This window comes from Amphiprion ocellaris, chromosome 10 (assembly GCF_022539595.1).
Source record: "Amphiprion ocellaris isolate individual 3 ecotype Okinawa chromosome 10, ASM2253959v1, whole genome shotgun sequence".
In the NCBI taxonomy this organism is placed as follows: domain Eukaryota; kingdom Metazoa; phylum Chordata; class Actinopteri; family Pomacentridae; genus Amphiprion; species Amphiprion ocellaris.
The window spans coordinates 13,346,876-13,362,316 of NC_072775.1; the positions used below are offsets into that span (position 1 = coordinate 13,346,876).

The 15,441-nt window shown below is 41.9% G+C and overlaps 2 protein-coding genes across 2 annotated transcripts in view; one reads left to right on the plus strand and one right to left on the minus strand.

Moving 5' to 3' along the window:
• Positions 1-15,441, minus strand: part of dnah9l (dynein, axonemal, heavy polypeptide 9 like) — a 55,973-nt gene that overhangs the window by 2,104 nt on the left and 38,428 nt on the right. Inside the window, exons 91-92 of the mRNA XM_055014688.1 lie at positions 13,389-15,386; positions 2,351-2,587 (exon numbers count right to left, since the gene is read on the minus strand). Of these exons, the coding sequence (XP_054870663.1) occupies positions 15,139-15,386 (248 nt within the window). The 3' untranslated portion in view covers positions 2,351-2,587; positions 13,389-15,138. The remainder of the gene's footprint in view (positions 1-2,350; positions 2,588-13,388; positions 15,387-15,441) is intronic.
• On the plus strand, positions 1,654-14,944 carry LOC111565497 (tyrosine-protein kinase ABL2-like). Its single transcript, XM_023265589.3, has 11 exons — positions 1,654-2,123; positions 3,395-3,482; positions 4,511-4,612; positions 5,531-5,596; positions 5,742-5,770; positions 5,869-6,006; positions 7,026-7,112; positions 10,360-10,434; positions 10,550-10,656; positions 13,147-13,327; positions 13,433-14,944. Exons 1-11 carry the CDS (start codon positions 1,965-1,967, stop codon positions 14,402-14,404), a joined length of 2,004 nt encoding a protein of 667 aa, XP_023121357.1. The 5' UTR covers positions 1,654-1,964; the 3' UTR covers positions 14,405-14,944.

The following is a 15,441-nucleotide window of genomic DNA, read 5'->3' on the forward strand; positions in this document are numbered from 1 at the left end:
CTATTAAGCAGCTGGGAATATAAGGGGAGTGATGTAAGACAGGAAAAACATGTGAAATTGTTCAACTGTTTACATTTTTTGAGATTTAGGTATTCTTAAAGATGTAAGTTGGTTCAGGTTGTTCAGTCATCATTTTTTTCAAGTTCTGCACTTTGTTTTAAGATGTACATTTATATCAAAAGTTATTTATTAACAAATGTTGTCAAAATGTTTTTGAACCATACTGAATTTATTGAATTGACAGTCAGTTATTGATTACATTCAGACGCTAATAAAACTACTAGGTTACATCAACACTAATTCAAGTTAGACGTTATGATGTTCTGGACCTTTGCTTTAATAAATTTTCTCTGACTGGACCTTTTTAAATTTTAATTGAATACCCCTGGTTTAAAGAAAAACAAACAAGTCAGGGTGCTTTTTAGCTCTTTAGAAGCATTATAATGAGGTGTAGTCAGAGCATTCTTCAGCACTGACACACTGCTGTGGAGATGAGTCTGGCTTTGCGTGACTTGAAGGACCTTAACAAATGGTGCCACTGAGTTGCTTTACGACAACTGTAGGATCCAGGCTTTTGTCATGATAAAGTATAATACTAAACTGTGAGATGCTTCTTTTCTCAGGGGTGATGTTATGGCTGATTGTACCTTACCTCCTAGTCTCTGTACATTTTGTCCCGTGCCACATTTGGGCAAACTCTGCATGCAATAAATGCAATTCAATGTGACGCATTTACTCACAATTCAAAGAAGAGAAGCCCTTTAAATTTATATGTTGGTGATAAAACTCCTCGCAATCACCCTTACATCATAATTTCCATGCGCAGATTCTATTTTATATATTGTACTAGCCAACTGAGCTCATTTCTGTTCCTTAGAGAGAAAAAAAACATTGAATTGTATAACTCTGCAACCTGTTCTGCATTGCTGCCAGTCGCACTGTAAATCTTTATCTCCTCAAGCAGCCAGTTCTCTCAGCATGTTGTTTATTTTATCCAATGCTTTCGTACCATGTCACACAATGGGTGTCGTGATTCATTGCAGCCTCTGGGAGCTGCGAGCAGACGTTGTCGTGTTTTATTTATTCGGTGCATCACTACCAAGTTTGCACTCGATTACTGTCAACAACTGACAAGTGTACTAACTTCCTATAGCTGATCTCACCTGTCCCCGCGCAGTGATGTCAGCACGGCTATCCTGTCCTGATGATGTCAGTGGGTCATTCCTGTCAGCTTGAGTAACACTCTGTCCCTGCCTGGCTTCTCTGGTGAGTGTGTGAGAGATGGATTTAGGTGTCTGTGGCGCTCGACCTCCTTGCTAACTGATTTACTATGTTAGACACGCCATAGGCCAGAGCTGTATATCTGTGTGTGTCAGTGTGTGTGTGTGTGCGTGTGAGAGAGAGAGTGTGTAGTGTATGGAAAGCTTTATATAGCCACAGTTCCCCAGGAAGAAGGAATGCCCTGGATGCCAGTGACCATATTTGAACAGTGTGTCTGCTACAGGGAGACTACACACACTGACTGTAAACCGTAACTTACACACACACACACACACACACCTCTCCTTCATCTTTAAGCTGTGAGTGTGTGTGTGTGTGTGTGTGTGTGTGTGGCGTGCGTGCGTGCGCTCTGTGTTGTAGTTCCACCGGACCACCACTACCAGGCAATGTAACACCTTGTCTGGTAGTGACAGTCGACTTTTCCTGACTCACAGGGAGCAAACTTCTCTCTCTCTTTCCAGCACTTTCTGGTTTCTTCTCCCTGACAATTCGTTCTGCTGACTGACAACATCCACTCGGACCCTGCAGAGGAAACTTCTCCGCCTCTCTTCACTTCTTACCCTCTTCCCTCGCTCTGCTCTGATCTCGTACACGTTAGGGAGAGGTGGTCGCTGGTTGTCGGGCGTTTTTATTTTTTCTGGCTTGGGTGCGTGTATGTGTGTGTTTGAGTGAGTCAGTATGCCATGTCGTCCCCCGGCTCGTCGTTTGTGCAGATAAAGCATGAGGATTTGCTCTTCTACGAGAACTGCGGAGGAGGAAGCTTCGGGAGCGTCTACAGAGCCCTCTGGATATCCCAAGACAAGGAAGTGGCTGTGAAGAAACTCTTGAAGATCGACAAAGAGGTAAAGGAAACGCACACAGAACGATCACTTAGTTCTGCAGTAGAGAGAGACGCTCACATAAAAGTTCAAGATCCAGAGGCCTCTCCTCTGTGGCAGTTTACCACTCAACAAGAATCCACCAATTTCCTAGAATCTCTTTGGGATCAAACCCCCCTCCCTCCCTCTTTTCCTCCCTCCTCCTCCTCCACTGTTGTCTGCCATTGAACATGTGTTTATCTTAAACATACCTCTCCTCGTCCTCCCTCCGCCTCCTCCCACTCTTTGTAGATGGAGCCGTTTTATTTATGCCTGGACTCCCCTGTTCCTCCCTTTGTATGTCAGGATGAGGTGTGTGGTCACTTGAGGCTCAACACACTGCAGTTCAGGAGGCCGGAGTCTTCATGACTGTGACCCAGACGGTGATCCAAATATTATTTCCATCTATGTTGGTGGGGACTGGGGAGGTAGAGGCCAGCTAGGGCCACCTGTGGGTGAATAAAGCGAGGAGTTATTGTTGTTGCGGCAGGTTATATCAAAAGTAAGAACATGCATCATAGACTAAAAGTACTATCACAACTACACAAAACTACACAGGAAAAACAGGTTTGGATTTGTTTCTTCCATGACTTCTTTCACACTCACTTTCTCACAGCCGCACACAAACACGTGGAGGGCGAGCTGACATGCGTGAATGTGTGTGTACAGCTCATGTGTAAATACAAAGTGATGGATCATGAGAGAACTGCAGCTAAGTGGGTCCTCCATGCAGCTTGTTTCCACTCAGATCTTTGCACAAACACAATATTTACACATCTGCAAATGCATGCACAAAGACTGATATTTGATCCGAAGTCACGAGAAAAAAACCTACAAGATAAATTGCTGTGTTTTGGTGTTAAATTGCCGTTTTTGTGTGATTTTGTTTACCTGACGGTTGTGCTCCTTGGTAGAAGTTACATACTCTGCACACAGCATGCAAAGGTTATGATCCATATGTCAGTTCAGATTAATGGCACGTTTGTCACTGCGGTGTGGAAGATCTTTGTTTGGAGACTCAAATGAAAGAAGTACAAACCTTGGCTCAGGCATTCAGGAGACAGTCAGGAATCATTTTAAACCTGATTAAGAAGTCAATGTTTTACCATTTAGCTTTACAGTCCATCAGGAAGGATTCTCTTCTTAAAGCTCAGGTTTTTTTTTTTTTGCCGTGTCAGATACTAGAAAACTGAAATCGTCTGCTACTGAAGGTGTTCATGTCCTTTTGTTTCTCTTTCTTGTGTCTCCCCAACCAGGCTGAGATTCTCAGTGTACTGAGTCATAAGAACATCATTCAGTTTTATGGAGCCGTGCTGGAATCTCCCAACTATGGCATTGTCACAGGTCAGATCCCACATGTGTGCGAGTGCTTGTGTGTGTTCGTGACATTCGTGCATCCTTTGTTTAACCTCCCAACTTAAGATCTTTTATAAAACTGCTCCACATATTTAAAATATGTATTATACTTGGGGTTAAGGCTGAAGGGATATAAGTGACATCAGGTTATGGTGAGGTCAGATTTTTAAGTGACTTTATGGTCAGTGCACACTGTTCTGCCAAATAAAGCTGTACAAGTGTGTATTAGCCTAGTTAGTGTGTGTTTGATCCTAGTTGGAGAAAGTTACAGGCACATTGTCACATGCTCTGATGGCCGCACTGTGTCTATGTGTGTGTTTTGAAGTATCGGTGCGTACTCTGAACACTGGTTCTACCGGCTTTCCTGGCAGGACATTTGTAACTGAGACCGACATGTTTGAATGTAGTTGTAATTCTGGAAGGGGTTTATAAGGTTCAGATTAAGACATTACACACTCACTGCAGCCGTTTAAGACCAACGCTCACTAAAAATAAAAAAAAAGTACAGTAGGCATTCATAAGATCTGGTCAGGAGACAGAATTTGGTCTCAAATTTGGCCACATTCAGGCATTTATTTCAATTTTCACCAGGCTAAAAAGGCTTTCTTTGAATCGACAGCATTCTCTGACTTCCACTTGATCTGTTACAGGAAATGGGAAAGGTTAAAGGTTGTCACGTAATTTGGATTAGACAGTCAGGATGTGAAGGTTATGAGCTTTTCCACTGATCTGAGCAGAATTCTTTTGTGTAGATCTGTGTGGTTACTTCACCTATTTAGAACAACAGTTAACACTTGAAAAAATTGGTTGCAATTGCATTCGAAAATTAGATGTCTCATTTGAATGGCCACTTCTGAAAGATCAAACTCAGGTTAAATCTGCCTCCTGACATATCAGTAAATGTGGTTTTAGCTCCCCAGGATGTGTAGCTGTGCTTGAGGACACAGGATTTCTCTTTTCAGTTGTTTTCTAATATTGATCATTACTTGTATGTATGTGTGTTTGTTACCTTACAGAATATGCTAGTGGAGGGTCTCTGTATGAGTACCTTTCCAGCGAGCAGAGTGAGGAGATGGACATGGAACAGATTATGACGTGGGCCATACAGATAGCCAAAGGTACACTCGCATGAATAATAATTAAATCATGATTTGAAGCATATCAGAGGCAGCAGCACTGATATGATAACTTGGGTTTTGTATACTGTTATAACCTAGAATCATTACGTGCCAGAGAGATAATGCATGGCAATGTTTTTTTTGGATCTTAATCACTGTCTGTAACCGGTGTATATTCAGCACCAACAAGCAAAATAATAAATAAATGAATCAAATAAAGCTATAAATAGCTTTAACCTGTTAACATTCATTCACGGTCAAAAAACTGTAAGGGCAAAGTACAGGTGTGGGATTTCATTTTAAATATAACATCTTCTAGTGTGGAAATGTGCTTGTTTATGTCAGTTCATCATGGCTCAGAAGAAAATTATAAAAAATAAATGTCCCTGTTTATATTAAGTTATATCTGAATCATGAGTTTATGCTAGACATATTCACATCACATAAAATTCTGCGTCTTGTCAACAACACCTGTATGAATATAAATCCCAGCCATCCAGGTCTAATATATACAGTATTACATGTGTTTAGAAATAAGATGTTTCAACACCTAGCTGATTGCTGGGGCAGCAAATCATGCTTTAGAAATGTTTACATTTTTACAATTTGGTTTTACTGTAAATAAACAGTATAATGTGACATAAAGTGCTAGTTGGTATTTAATAATTTTAGCTCAGTCACACTGTATATACAAGTTCAAACTGCTGCTCAAGTGATTTGAGGCTTTTTCTTGTTGAAAATGTCATCTTGAACGTACATTTTAGCCCCAGTTCTTTCAGTGGATGCATGCATTAACACAAAGCTGAGCCCAAATCAAAATGTAAAACACTGAAAGTTAATCCAACTCTTGAATCAATGTATAAATATCAAAAGGTTGTTGTGTTTTTTTCAGATTATTAATGTTTTGTTTCCTCACAGGGATGCATTACCTCCATGCAGAAGCTCCTGTCAAAGTGATTCACAGAGACCTCAAGTCACGAAATGGTAAAATATGATCTAAGCTACATTGTCATTGATTCCTTTCGCTTGCTTTCTGTACATATATGCATCCAAGCAGAGTAGAGTACTGCTGCTAGCGTACTTTTATGTGGAACAGCACTGACTGGTCTCTTTGTTCTCTGTTTTACAGTGGTAATGACAGCAGATAAAGTGCTGAAGGTTTGTAACAATGATTTAATTTACGGTGAAAAAAAACAACTAAGCGGGTCGTGTATTTTAAAAAAAACAAAAAACAACACTTTCCATTGGGATTTCAGATTTGTGACTTTGGAGCATCTAAGTTTCTGTCCCACACCACCCACATGACGGTGGTGGGCACTTTCCCCTGGATGGCTCCTGAAGTCATTCAGAGTCTGCCTGTCTCTGAGACCTGCGACACCTACTCCTACGGCGTGGTGAGTTGTCTGGACTGTATCAGTACGTTTTTCTAGCAATCTGAGAAGAATCACTGAGTATTGGAATCTGTTTTGTGCTAAAACTTGAAATTAAAAGCTCTGGTTTGTAGCAGAGCATTTCACAAGTTTGAGTTTTCTGTTGCATGAAGTAAGCATTTCAAATAAAAGCATTATGAAAAAACAGCTCACATTTCCCAAAATAAAATGAAAAATACACTGGTTGCATTTTTATTGTCAGTTCAGATTTTTGTCGTGTTGTTTATTTGTATTAACCCTCTGAATGCCAAACCCTGCTGGCTACAAATAATAGTAATTTAAAAAAAAAATTATTAGATCTTTGGATTGTCAACTTTCCGATGGTCCTTGAACTACTCAACTGTGACATGCCATCTGAAAACATAACTAAATCTCAGATCAAAATCACAATATTTAATCATGTCTCGTTTAAAAATTTTATCGATTTAAAAAATCATTTGCAAAAAATTCTGCGCTCCCAAGTGCAACCTTGAAGCCGTGAGGGACTCAGCTGTGACCAACAGTCACCGAACAAAAATTCAGGGACTTTTCTGCTGACCTGCAGGTTGTGTTTACACAGAGCAAAGAGGAGACAAGTGTGGAAACAAATTAGAAATGTAAACACTAATATATTTATTGTATGCAAAGCCACCATTTTTTTCCACTATTGGTCACACATGTGGGCACTTTGGAAAATACTGTACATGTTGATTCCAGGTTTTTTTCAATTGTTGTAAAATAAATAATCAAAGAAATTCAACTTCTTTTTCTTTCTTTTTTTAAATTTAAAATTTATGGCATGATAACTGTGTCCTGCTGCACAGAAAACATTTTTGACGTCTCCCTATTTTTAGTCATGGTTGTGTTGTTTCCATAGAGGTGCAGGACTTTATACTGCAGAGCAAAATTAGCCCACAAAAAAACAACAGGAAACCGTGCGTTCAGAGGGTTAAGGCGTCATTTGGTTGTGATCTAAATGAACCAACCCTGTGTTCTGTGGCCAGGTGCTATGGGAGATGCTGACTCGGGAGGTTCCTTTCAAAGGTTTCGAGGGTCTACAGGTTGCGTGGCTGGTGGTGGAAAAACAAGAGGTAACCTGCACATACATGCACTCCCTAACACGCCTTTCTGAACACGCTGTAAGCATGTTAGACCCACCAGAGCTGGAGGCGGCTGGAGGCACAATGCGATGCTCTCATGGTTTCCACTGTGAGCTGGTGAGGCTGAGGCAGAGTATTTTTAGGCCTGATGTCAGTTCTCTGCTCTTGTAAGGCCTGGATACACAGCAGTGGAGGTTGGCCAGACTCCCCCTGGCTAAAGCCTTTACGAGCAAGAGAGAGAGAGAGAGAGAGACACAGAGGGAGACGGAGAGAGAGAGAGGAGGGAAAAGAGAGAAAATTGCAGCGATAGGAGGCTTGATTCTGGTGGTTTATGGGTGGTAGGGGATGATGGTTATACTGGGCCTGTGTTTCAGTTACTGATATGCTTGAATCCCCTTCAACACACACAAACACACATACACACTAGGGGCCAACAAACAGCTCTGAGAACATGATTCCTGCGTAGCTGCTGGCTAATCTCCAAATACTCTCCCTAAATAACTCTCTCTCTCTCTTCCTCTTTCCCAGTCTCCCTCTGATTTCCCCCTCCATTGCTACACCTCTCCTCCTCACCCCTCCAACTTGCCCTCTCTCCACTCAGAGTTGGTGATATTTTAGGATTAATCCCCAGAGAAAACTGTTTCCATTTACTGCACAGTACTATGGAGCTGTCTGGGCTCATTCAGACCTCTGATGATGCCAGTGGGATCTTTAATGCCGGGGGCATTATCTCAGGGGCACGGTGTGTGTTGTTGTTGTTGCTGTTTACACGTTATAAAAAGAGTACACGGTAGGTTCATCAAATGATCAGCTGATTGCATACTTATTGGACCATAATGGGAAAAGGAATGTAGAATCTCTAAATCTCACATATGTCCTAGTTTTCTCCTGGAATAGTGCTAATTTAAAGGGATTTCACAATCAGATTTTTACTGAGTCCAACATAACAGTCACACAGCTCTCTGCCAAAGCTGATTTCAAATGGGTGGGACTCAGTTGGACTGGATTTAAAATCTCTGTAGAAGAGAGAATCTTATGGAGGGAGGAAAAGAATTCCATAGTTTTTGTGCAGCAACTTGATCGTGGATCTTGGTATATAAGACGGAGCATTTAACATGTAAGCAAACATCAGTGAGAGGCAAGAATAGGAATGATGTGGTCTTTTTTTTTTCCTCAGAGAATCGATCTGAATCTGAAGACAGTGTAGATTTGCCTGATTCCTTGACGCCTCCAGGATATTTTACATGTGATTTCACAAAACTAAAAAAAAAAAAAAAATGTGTCCAGCAACAAGAGATCATGTTGGGTAAATGCTGTGGTCCAGATAATATGACATCAGAGTAATTCTCACTGAGCTGGAGAAAGTTTGCAGCCGTCCAGGATTTTGTGTCCTGAAGACGGTTATTGAGGTCAGTGAGTTTGTTAGAGATGTTCAGGGTTTTTCCTGGCTCAGATTCGGCCTTCAGAGGGGACAACGCAGGACAGTGAGCGTGACAGACTCTGTTTGACTGTAATCTGTGCATTTTTCTGTTATTTCCTGGCACAAAACTGGTAAAAAAAAAAAAAAAAAACAAGCACATTTTTATTAATTTGGTGCTGACAAAAACATCTTCATGAGGTCCATTATTAGGTTCTAGGGTGAGATACATCCGTGTGTCATTCACATACCCGAGAAAAATTATTATTTTTGAATAATATAATGTAGACAGAGCTTGATAGGCACTGTTAGAGAATCTCGAGTGACTGTGCAGGAAGCAGAGGCTGAGACTGAACCAGAGTTGGATGAGTATGAATTGAAGCAGTTTGGGTTTAGAATGAGGATGCAGTAGTTTGGAATCTTAAAGTCTGCAGCTGTGTCTGAAAATAAGAGGATGGAGAGCAGTTACTGTACCTGAGTTAGCAGTTAGATTGGGCTCATTTACTCAGTACTGTGAATGGTTTTAAAGCTGGATTGTAATTTTTCAGAAAAGCATTTTTGTTTTTGGAAGGGCAACCAATGCTGGTTACCAGGGAGCTACTGAATGCGGGGGGCAAATGGTGCCACTAACATCTTTGAAGAGTTTAGTTGGAATCATGTCAAGAGAGCAGATGGTGGAGGTCTTAGAGGAAATGGTGTGATAAGGTTCTGGCAGAGTGCTGAAGTAAATAGAATTAAGAATTGCTGTGTCTTCAGAGGAGCTGGAAAGACTATTTACAAACAGAATAACACTAAATTCAAAGTTCTTCACACTGATGTTAAATACTTTCTCTGTAATTAAGGAAATCTGCACATTTTTTTTTACTTCTATGGAAGAACTGATGTTAGAATGGACAAAATTTAACAATAAAAAAGCACCCTCAGAATATGACAGGTTTTTCATTTAACCCTCATGTTGTCTCACAAAAAAAACAACCGAAATCCAGCGAATTTCGCTGGATTTCGGTAGATTTTTTGTGAATGTTCTTAAAGAAAATATTAGAAGTTTTACTGATATATATGTAATCACTTTGGATATTTTTAGGATTTTTTAAAAGATTTTTACTCATTTTTTGAAAATATTTACAGGAATTTTCTTGCCAAATTTGGGGGATTTTTTAAAAATAAAACTTCTGAGGAAAACTTTTAAGGAATTGTTAGAATTTTCTTCCTGAAGGTTTTGCAAATGTTTTGAAATTTGGGGAATTTTTTTGCTGAATTTTTGAATTTTTTTAGACAGGGCTACAATATTTTTTAGTGCCCGTAAATGAGGACAACAGGAGGGTTAAGATCAGGAAAGTAGTGCACTCTGCATCTCACTGCATTTTTGTTTTGATTCCAAATGAGATGCTATTTGTGGAGACTACAGTCAGTTAAATCTGATTCAGTCACACCTTTATAGTCCTGATGAAGCGGATTCACTTCGCTTTTAATTACATGTTGTTTAGCGCTACTAAGCAAATGAAAGCATGCTAACATGCATGCCAGATTAAGATGGTGATCTTGGCAAACATACCTGCTAAACATCAGCATGCAAGTATCATTGCGGGCATTTAACATGCTGACATTAGTTATTACCTCAAAGCTCCACAGGGATGAAATCAAGGCTCTCAGTGTTGTTTTAACTTGAACTGTTGCTTATGCAACTGTTTCATGTTGTGAAGAAACACTTAAGATTCTGAGACAGGTTTTCAGGGACTTAAACTGGTGGTTGAATTAAATTTTCTTGAAAAAAAAGTGAAGACTCATGCATGCGTGGTTTGTGTTTGTCTGGGTATCTAGAGACTGACCATCCCCACCAGCTGTCCAGCAAGTTTTGCAGAACTGATGAGGAAATGTTGGCAAGCAGATCCAAAGGTAATCAAACCTGACTGGGGATATTACAGTTAATGTCCTGAAAATGGCTTATATGGGTCAGTCAAGTACTTGTAAAGATGCTAAAGATATCTTGTGTTCATGCATGTACCTACAGGAGCGTCCACATTTTAAGCAGGTGCTGGTAACCCTGGAGACCATGGCTAATGACAGCAGGCTACCGGACCAGTGTAACTCCTTCCTACATAACAAGGACCAGTGGAGGTACACACAAAAACACACACAAACACATGCAGTCTTAAGATGCACTGTGTTTGAGCTGGATGTGTCTCCTGTCATTTTTTAAGCATCTGCTGTCAGGTGTTGTTCTCTTGTCAGGCCGAGAAAAGCAATCTGTGTTGTACTGCATGTACACACACACACACACACACACACACACACACACACACACACACACACACACACACACACACACACACACACACACACACACACACACACACACACACACACACACACACAAACATGCACGCATACATACACAGCTCTGTGGAGTCTGGAGCTCAGGACAGAAGTTGAATGTGTGACCCTGTACTCTACTTCAGTCTATATTAAGCTCTCTGGAAAGTGTCCATGGAAGAGATTCCTCCACTCCTCCACTCTGCCCTCGCTCCACCACGGGGGAGAAAGACAGAGGGGTGGGGCTGGAGGAGGAGGAGGGGGTGTTTGTGTGTGTTGTTGGGGTGGTGGGGGTGACAGAGGAGAAATCAAATATGAGTTGAAGGAGAGGAGAAGTTGAGGGAGGAACATAAAATGTATTGTGTGAGTGTGAAACAGTAAGCAGCTGTGAGGATAGTGGGGAAACAAGAGTGGACAGATGACAGTAGAGGGGGGAGACGGAGGGACAGAGGGAGACGGAGGTGGGCGACGAACCAGAGGAGAGAAGGTGCGAGATTCTGAGCATATTTAACACGAGTACAGCTAGGCAATCAATTCTGAGTGAAGTTTTGGGTACGGGTGGAAAAAGTTGGACAAGGAGGGAGGAGGCAGAACGAAGGAGGTGAAGGGGCGGGATGAATGAAGAGGGGAAGTATGGAAGGAACAGAGGAGGAGGTATGGCTGTGCGTCGGATCTGTCTATATTTAGTTGCTGTGAGTGTTGATTGTTTGTGAATGTAGGCTCATGGACAATCAACCAAAAGCTCCCACAGTGACCTCTTGTGGAAGCAGAGAGAACTGCAGCAACACAGCTTCCTGTGATGTGAGGAAAAAATGCAAACGCAATATTCTAGAGCAGGGGTGTCAAACATGCGGCCCGTGGGTCAAAACCAGCCGTCCCCTAGGGTCCAATCCGGCCCGCTGGACGACTTTGTAAAGTGTAAAAATTACAGAGAAGACATTAACTGCAAATTTTAAATTTGTAACACCATGAATTTGAAATAATTTCCTGTCCATGACAAGTTGTTTTGATGTTTAAGTAAAACACTAGATTGCTCATTGTTTTTTTGTCATTTTGTGTCTCATTTTTGTAATATTTTGTCTTGTTTTAGCTGTTTTTTGTCTTTTTTTGTCTGACTTGTCATTTTGTTTCCTTTTTGTAATTTTTTTGTCTCCATTTTTTGTCGCTTTGTAACTTTTTTTGTCATTTTTTTTCTCATTTTTGTAATATTTTGTCTTGTTTTTTGGTCTGACTTTTGTCATTTGTCTCATGTTTTTGTGGTTTTGTTTCTTGCATTTGTAGTTTTGTGTGTCTCCTTTTTGTCTCGCTTGTGTTTTTTGTCTATTTTTTGGCGTTTTGTTCTTTTTTGTCTAATTTTTTGTCTCTTTTTATTTTGTTTTGGGTTGTTTGTCTTGTTTTTGGCATTTTGTGTCTCATTTTTGTAAAATTTTGTCTTGTTTTAGTTGTTTTTTTGTCTTTTTTGTGTTTTTGATCATGAAAAAAAACCACTATATCGTTCAGTTCCAGATACCTGTGTCTAAATATTTTGTTTCTTTGTAGACACTCTGTGATCTATAAGTTGTAATGTGTAAATGATAAACTGAGGCATAATGTTGTTGAAATTGAATTTATTTTTCTTAAGGAATTTTAGGTTGTTCACAATGTTTTGTCAAAAAAATAGTTCATTAAATGTGAACATTCTCAGAACATACTTTTTTTGTAGTAAAACAAAGGAAAAATTTGGAGTTGTGGTTATTTATAGGTTATTATGCTGTGATTTTAATGGTCTGGCCCAGTGGAGATCAAACTGGGCTGAATGTGGTCCCTGAACTAAAATGATTTTGCCACCCTGTTCTATAGGAAATAATAATACACTTCAGTTGAAATGATGTTGCTTCGTGATGCTGCCAGTGTGTCAGAGCTGCAGCTTTGCTTAAGGCCACTCAGGCCTAATTGGTAATTCTGAACCAATTCTACTGCACACGGAAATTCTTTTTGATGTAGAAAAGTGGCAAAATCAAGTAAACTCAGAAAAGTTTCACAAAAGAAATGAAAATGACGTTGTTAGGAGACTGCTTTTCAAATATGTAGCTCATCTGAATTTGGCAGAGTATTTTTAACAAAACATGCACGTGGCTCTGAAATATTTATTAATTTCACTTTCCTTCTTCTGAGTAGCTTTTTAAAGCTTCATCTGTCACTTGTGCTTTTTTGGCTGCCGTGAAGTTGCCGTGTAAACTAGGCCAAATCTGCGTGTAATTAGTCACAACGGATCACTCATATTCTCTCCGTGTTGTGTGCTTGCGAATACTATAGGTGTGAAATTGAGTCGACCCTGGAGCGCCTCCGGAAGCTAGAGAGGGAGCTTTACTCCAAAGAGAAGGAGCTGGAGGAGAGGGAGAGGAGGCTCAGGCTGTGGGAGGAGAGGCTGATGGAGAGGTCCAACATGACTCCCAGTCCCACCTCCCTACTCATGGAGCGCTCGAACATCTCACCAGTAAGCGCGATTATGTAAACCTAACTCTGTTTTAAGAGTTAAAAACAAAATCAGCTCATACCTTTTTATGATTCCCTTACTCTTCTTCCCTCCCGTCTTCATCAGTTCTTCACGCCAATGTCCATCGGCTCCTCCGGCTCTTTCTTCCGCTCGCACTCTCAGGACTCCAACAGTGCAGGGGTCAGCAGCGCCGGTGTCAGCTGCCTCCTCCGCACACTCAGCAACGGCGACACCGAGAGGGGGAGCAGCGCGGTGCTGGAGAGGGGGGTGGGCTCGCTCGACGGCGGGAGGCTGCACGCCATGCTCCGAGGGTTGCAGGGGAGGTTCGGAGAGGAGGAGGAGGAGGCGGAGGAAGGAACCGTGGAGGAGAAAAGCTGGGGGCAGCAAGGCAAAGACAACAGCGGGAGTCTGGAGGGTGGACGGGTGCAGGTGACGCTCAGGAGCTTCCCGGGCGGCGTAGTGGAGAGGGAGGAGAGGACGTGGGAGGAGGGGGACAGGGAGAGAGGGGGGATGCAGAGGAGCAGGGTGACCACCATAGTCAGAGGGTACTCGGGTGGGTTTGGAGAGGCAGAGGGGGAGAGGGAGAAGGAGGGAGGGTGGGAGATAGAAAAAGTCGGGGACAGGCTGGAGGAGAGAGGGATGGAGGGAGCTACTATGCCTGCTATGTTCAAGGGTCTTCACGGCAGCATGGGGGGGTTGGGGGACATGCTGTCTTTAGACATGGATGAGATGGGGGAGATGGACAGACTAGGTGACATGGACATGAACATGAACATGGGCGACCTGGGAATGATGAAGGTGGTGGGCCACGGTGTCAGGAGCGAGCTGGGGGTCAGGGGTCGCAGGAGTGACATGGGGGTTGTAGTCCAGGGAGTGAGAGGCGACGTCAGTGAAGCCATCAGCCAAAAGATTAGAGGCGAGATGGGGGTCATCGGTCACTCTGGGGTGCAGGTGAGCATGCGGTCGTCGTCCAATCAGAACTCTGTGAAGAGCTGCAGCGTGAGACACGGAACCAAGATCAACATGGCGACAGCGGCCATGGACATGATGGAGCTCGACTGGTCTGACAGCGACTAGAAAACACACGTTAGCAGACACACGCACAGAAAACACACCTAAAGACACAGAGGCCAAACTAGAAAGATTTTGACTTGTTAGCACATACAGTATCCGAGCTATAGTATGTGCTTTACAAGCTCCGGTTCAAACAGCTGGTATACACACATTTCTTTTGTTATTTTTTTTAATTGAATGGATGATTACTACACCCATGTGTACTGTGAAGCAGGAAGGAGCAAAAAAAAAGACAATTAGAAGTTGTCTGGTCATGTTGTCAGAATGACTTCACCTGTGTAATTTAATGTGCTATTAAAACTGCTGCATAACATACTGTAAGAGGTACAAGTGTTACAAAATAACACACTTGAATGGCGCTCTAATGAAGCAGCACTGTCTATCGTTTTCCCCCTGCTTACAGAGCATCTTGTAGTTTGTAGATTTGATTTGTTGAAAACATGCTTTGACTTTATCAGCTCTAACTGTGATCTAGTGTGTGAATTTTTGGCATTTCTTTCTGTATATTTTATCATTTTTCAATAAAAAAGAAATCCGATTTCATTCCATCATTGATTTTGCTCTGCTAAAATTAGCCTCCATCCTACATTATTTGTACATATTGACCTGTATTTAAAATAGACAAGTAAGTACAAAAAGGACATCAAACAGCTGAGGACCTTCTTTTTAAACACCAGCTACACATCTACTTTGCCAGATATCAAATCCGTCTCATCTCATGACCTCGAAGCTCCCCCTCACACACTGAGCAGCAGAGCCACTCCAGCCAGCACCCATTTGGCAGGCCGCTCCCTGGTTTTGAGACTAAAAGTCCAAACATATGTGGGTCCTCTGATCTTGGTCTTGTAGAGTGGACACTCATAGATATTCCTGGTCTCCTGGCGGTCATTGGGGACAGCCCTTACAGAGATGACAGGCATGGCAGGGGTCAACTCTTTTAGCCTGGCCTCGGTGATCACCCCGGTCTGAGTGTCCCATCTAGCGCCTTCGGAAAGATGGGTGAAAAGGAGAGAGAACGACAGAATGACTTTGTTTAAAAG

Bases quoted from the DNA above. Each gene is read 5' to 3' on its own strand.
- LOC111565497 (XM_023265589.3), top strand. From the start codon at position 1,965: ATGTCGTCCCCCGGCTCGTCGTTTGTGCAGATAAAGCATGAGGATTTG. The intron at 3,483-4,510 runs GTCAGATCCCAC...GTTACCTTACAG, and splicing joins CAACTATGGCATTGTCACAG to AATATGCTAGTGGAGGGTCT. The intron at 7,113-10,359 runs GTAACCTGCACA...CTGGGTATCTAG, and splicing joins TGGTGGTGGAAAAACAAGAG to AGACTGACCATCCCCACCAG.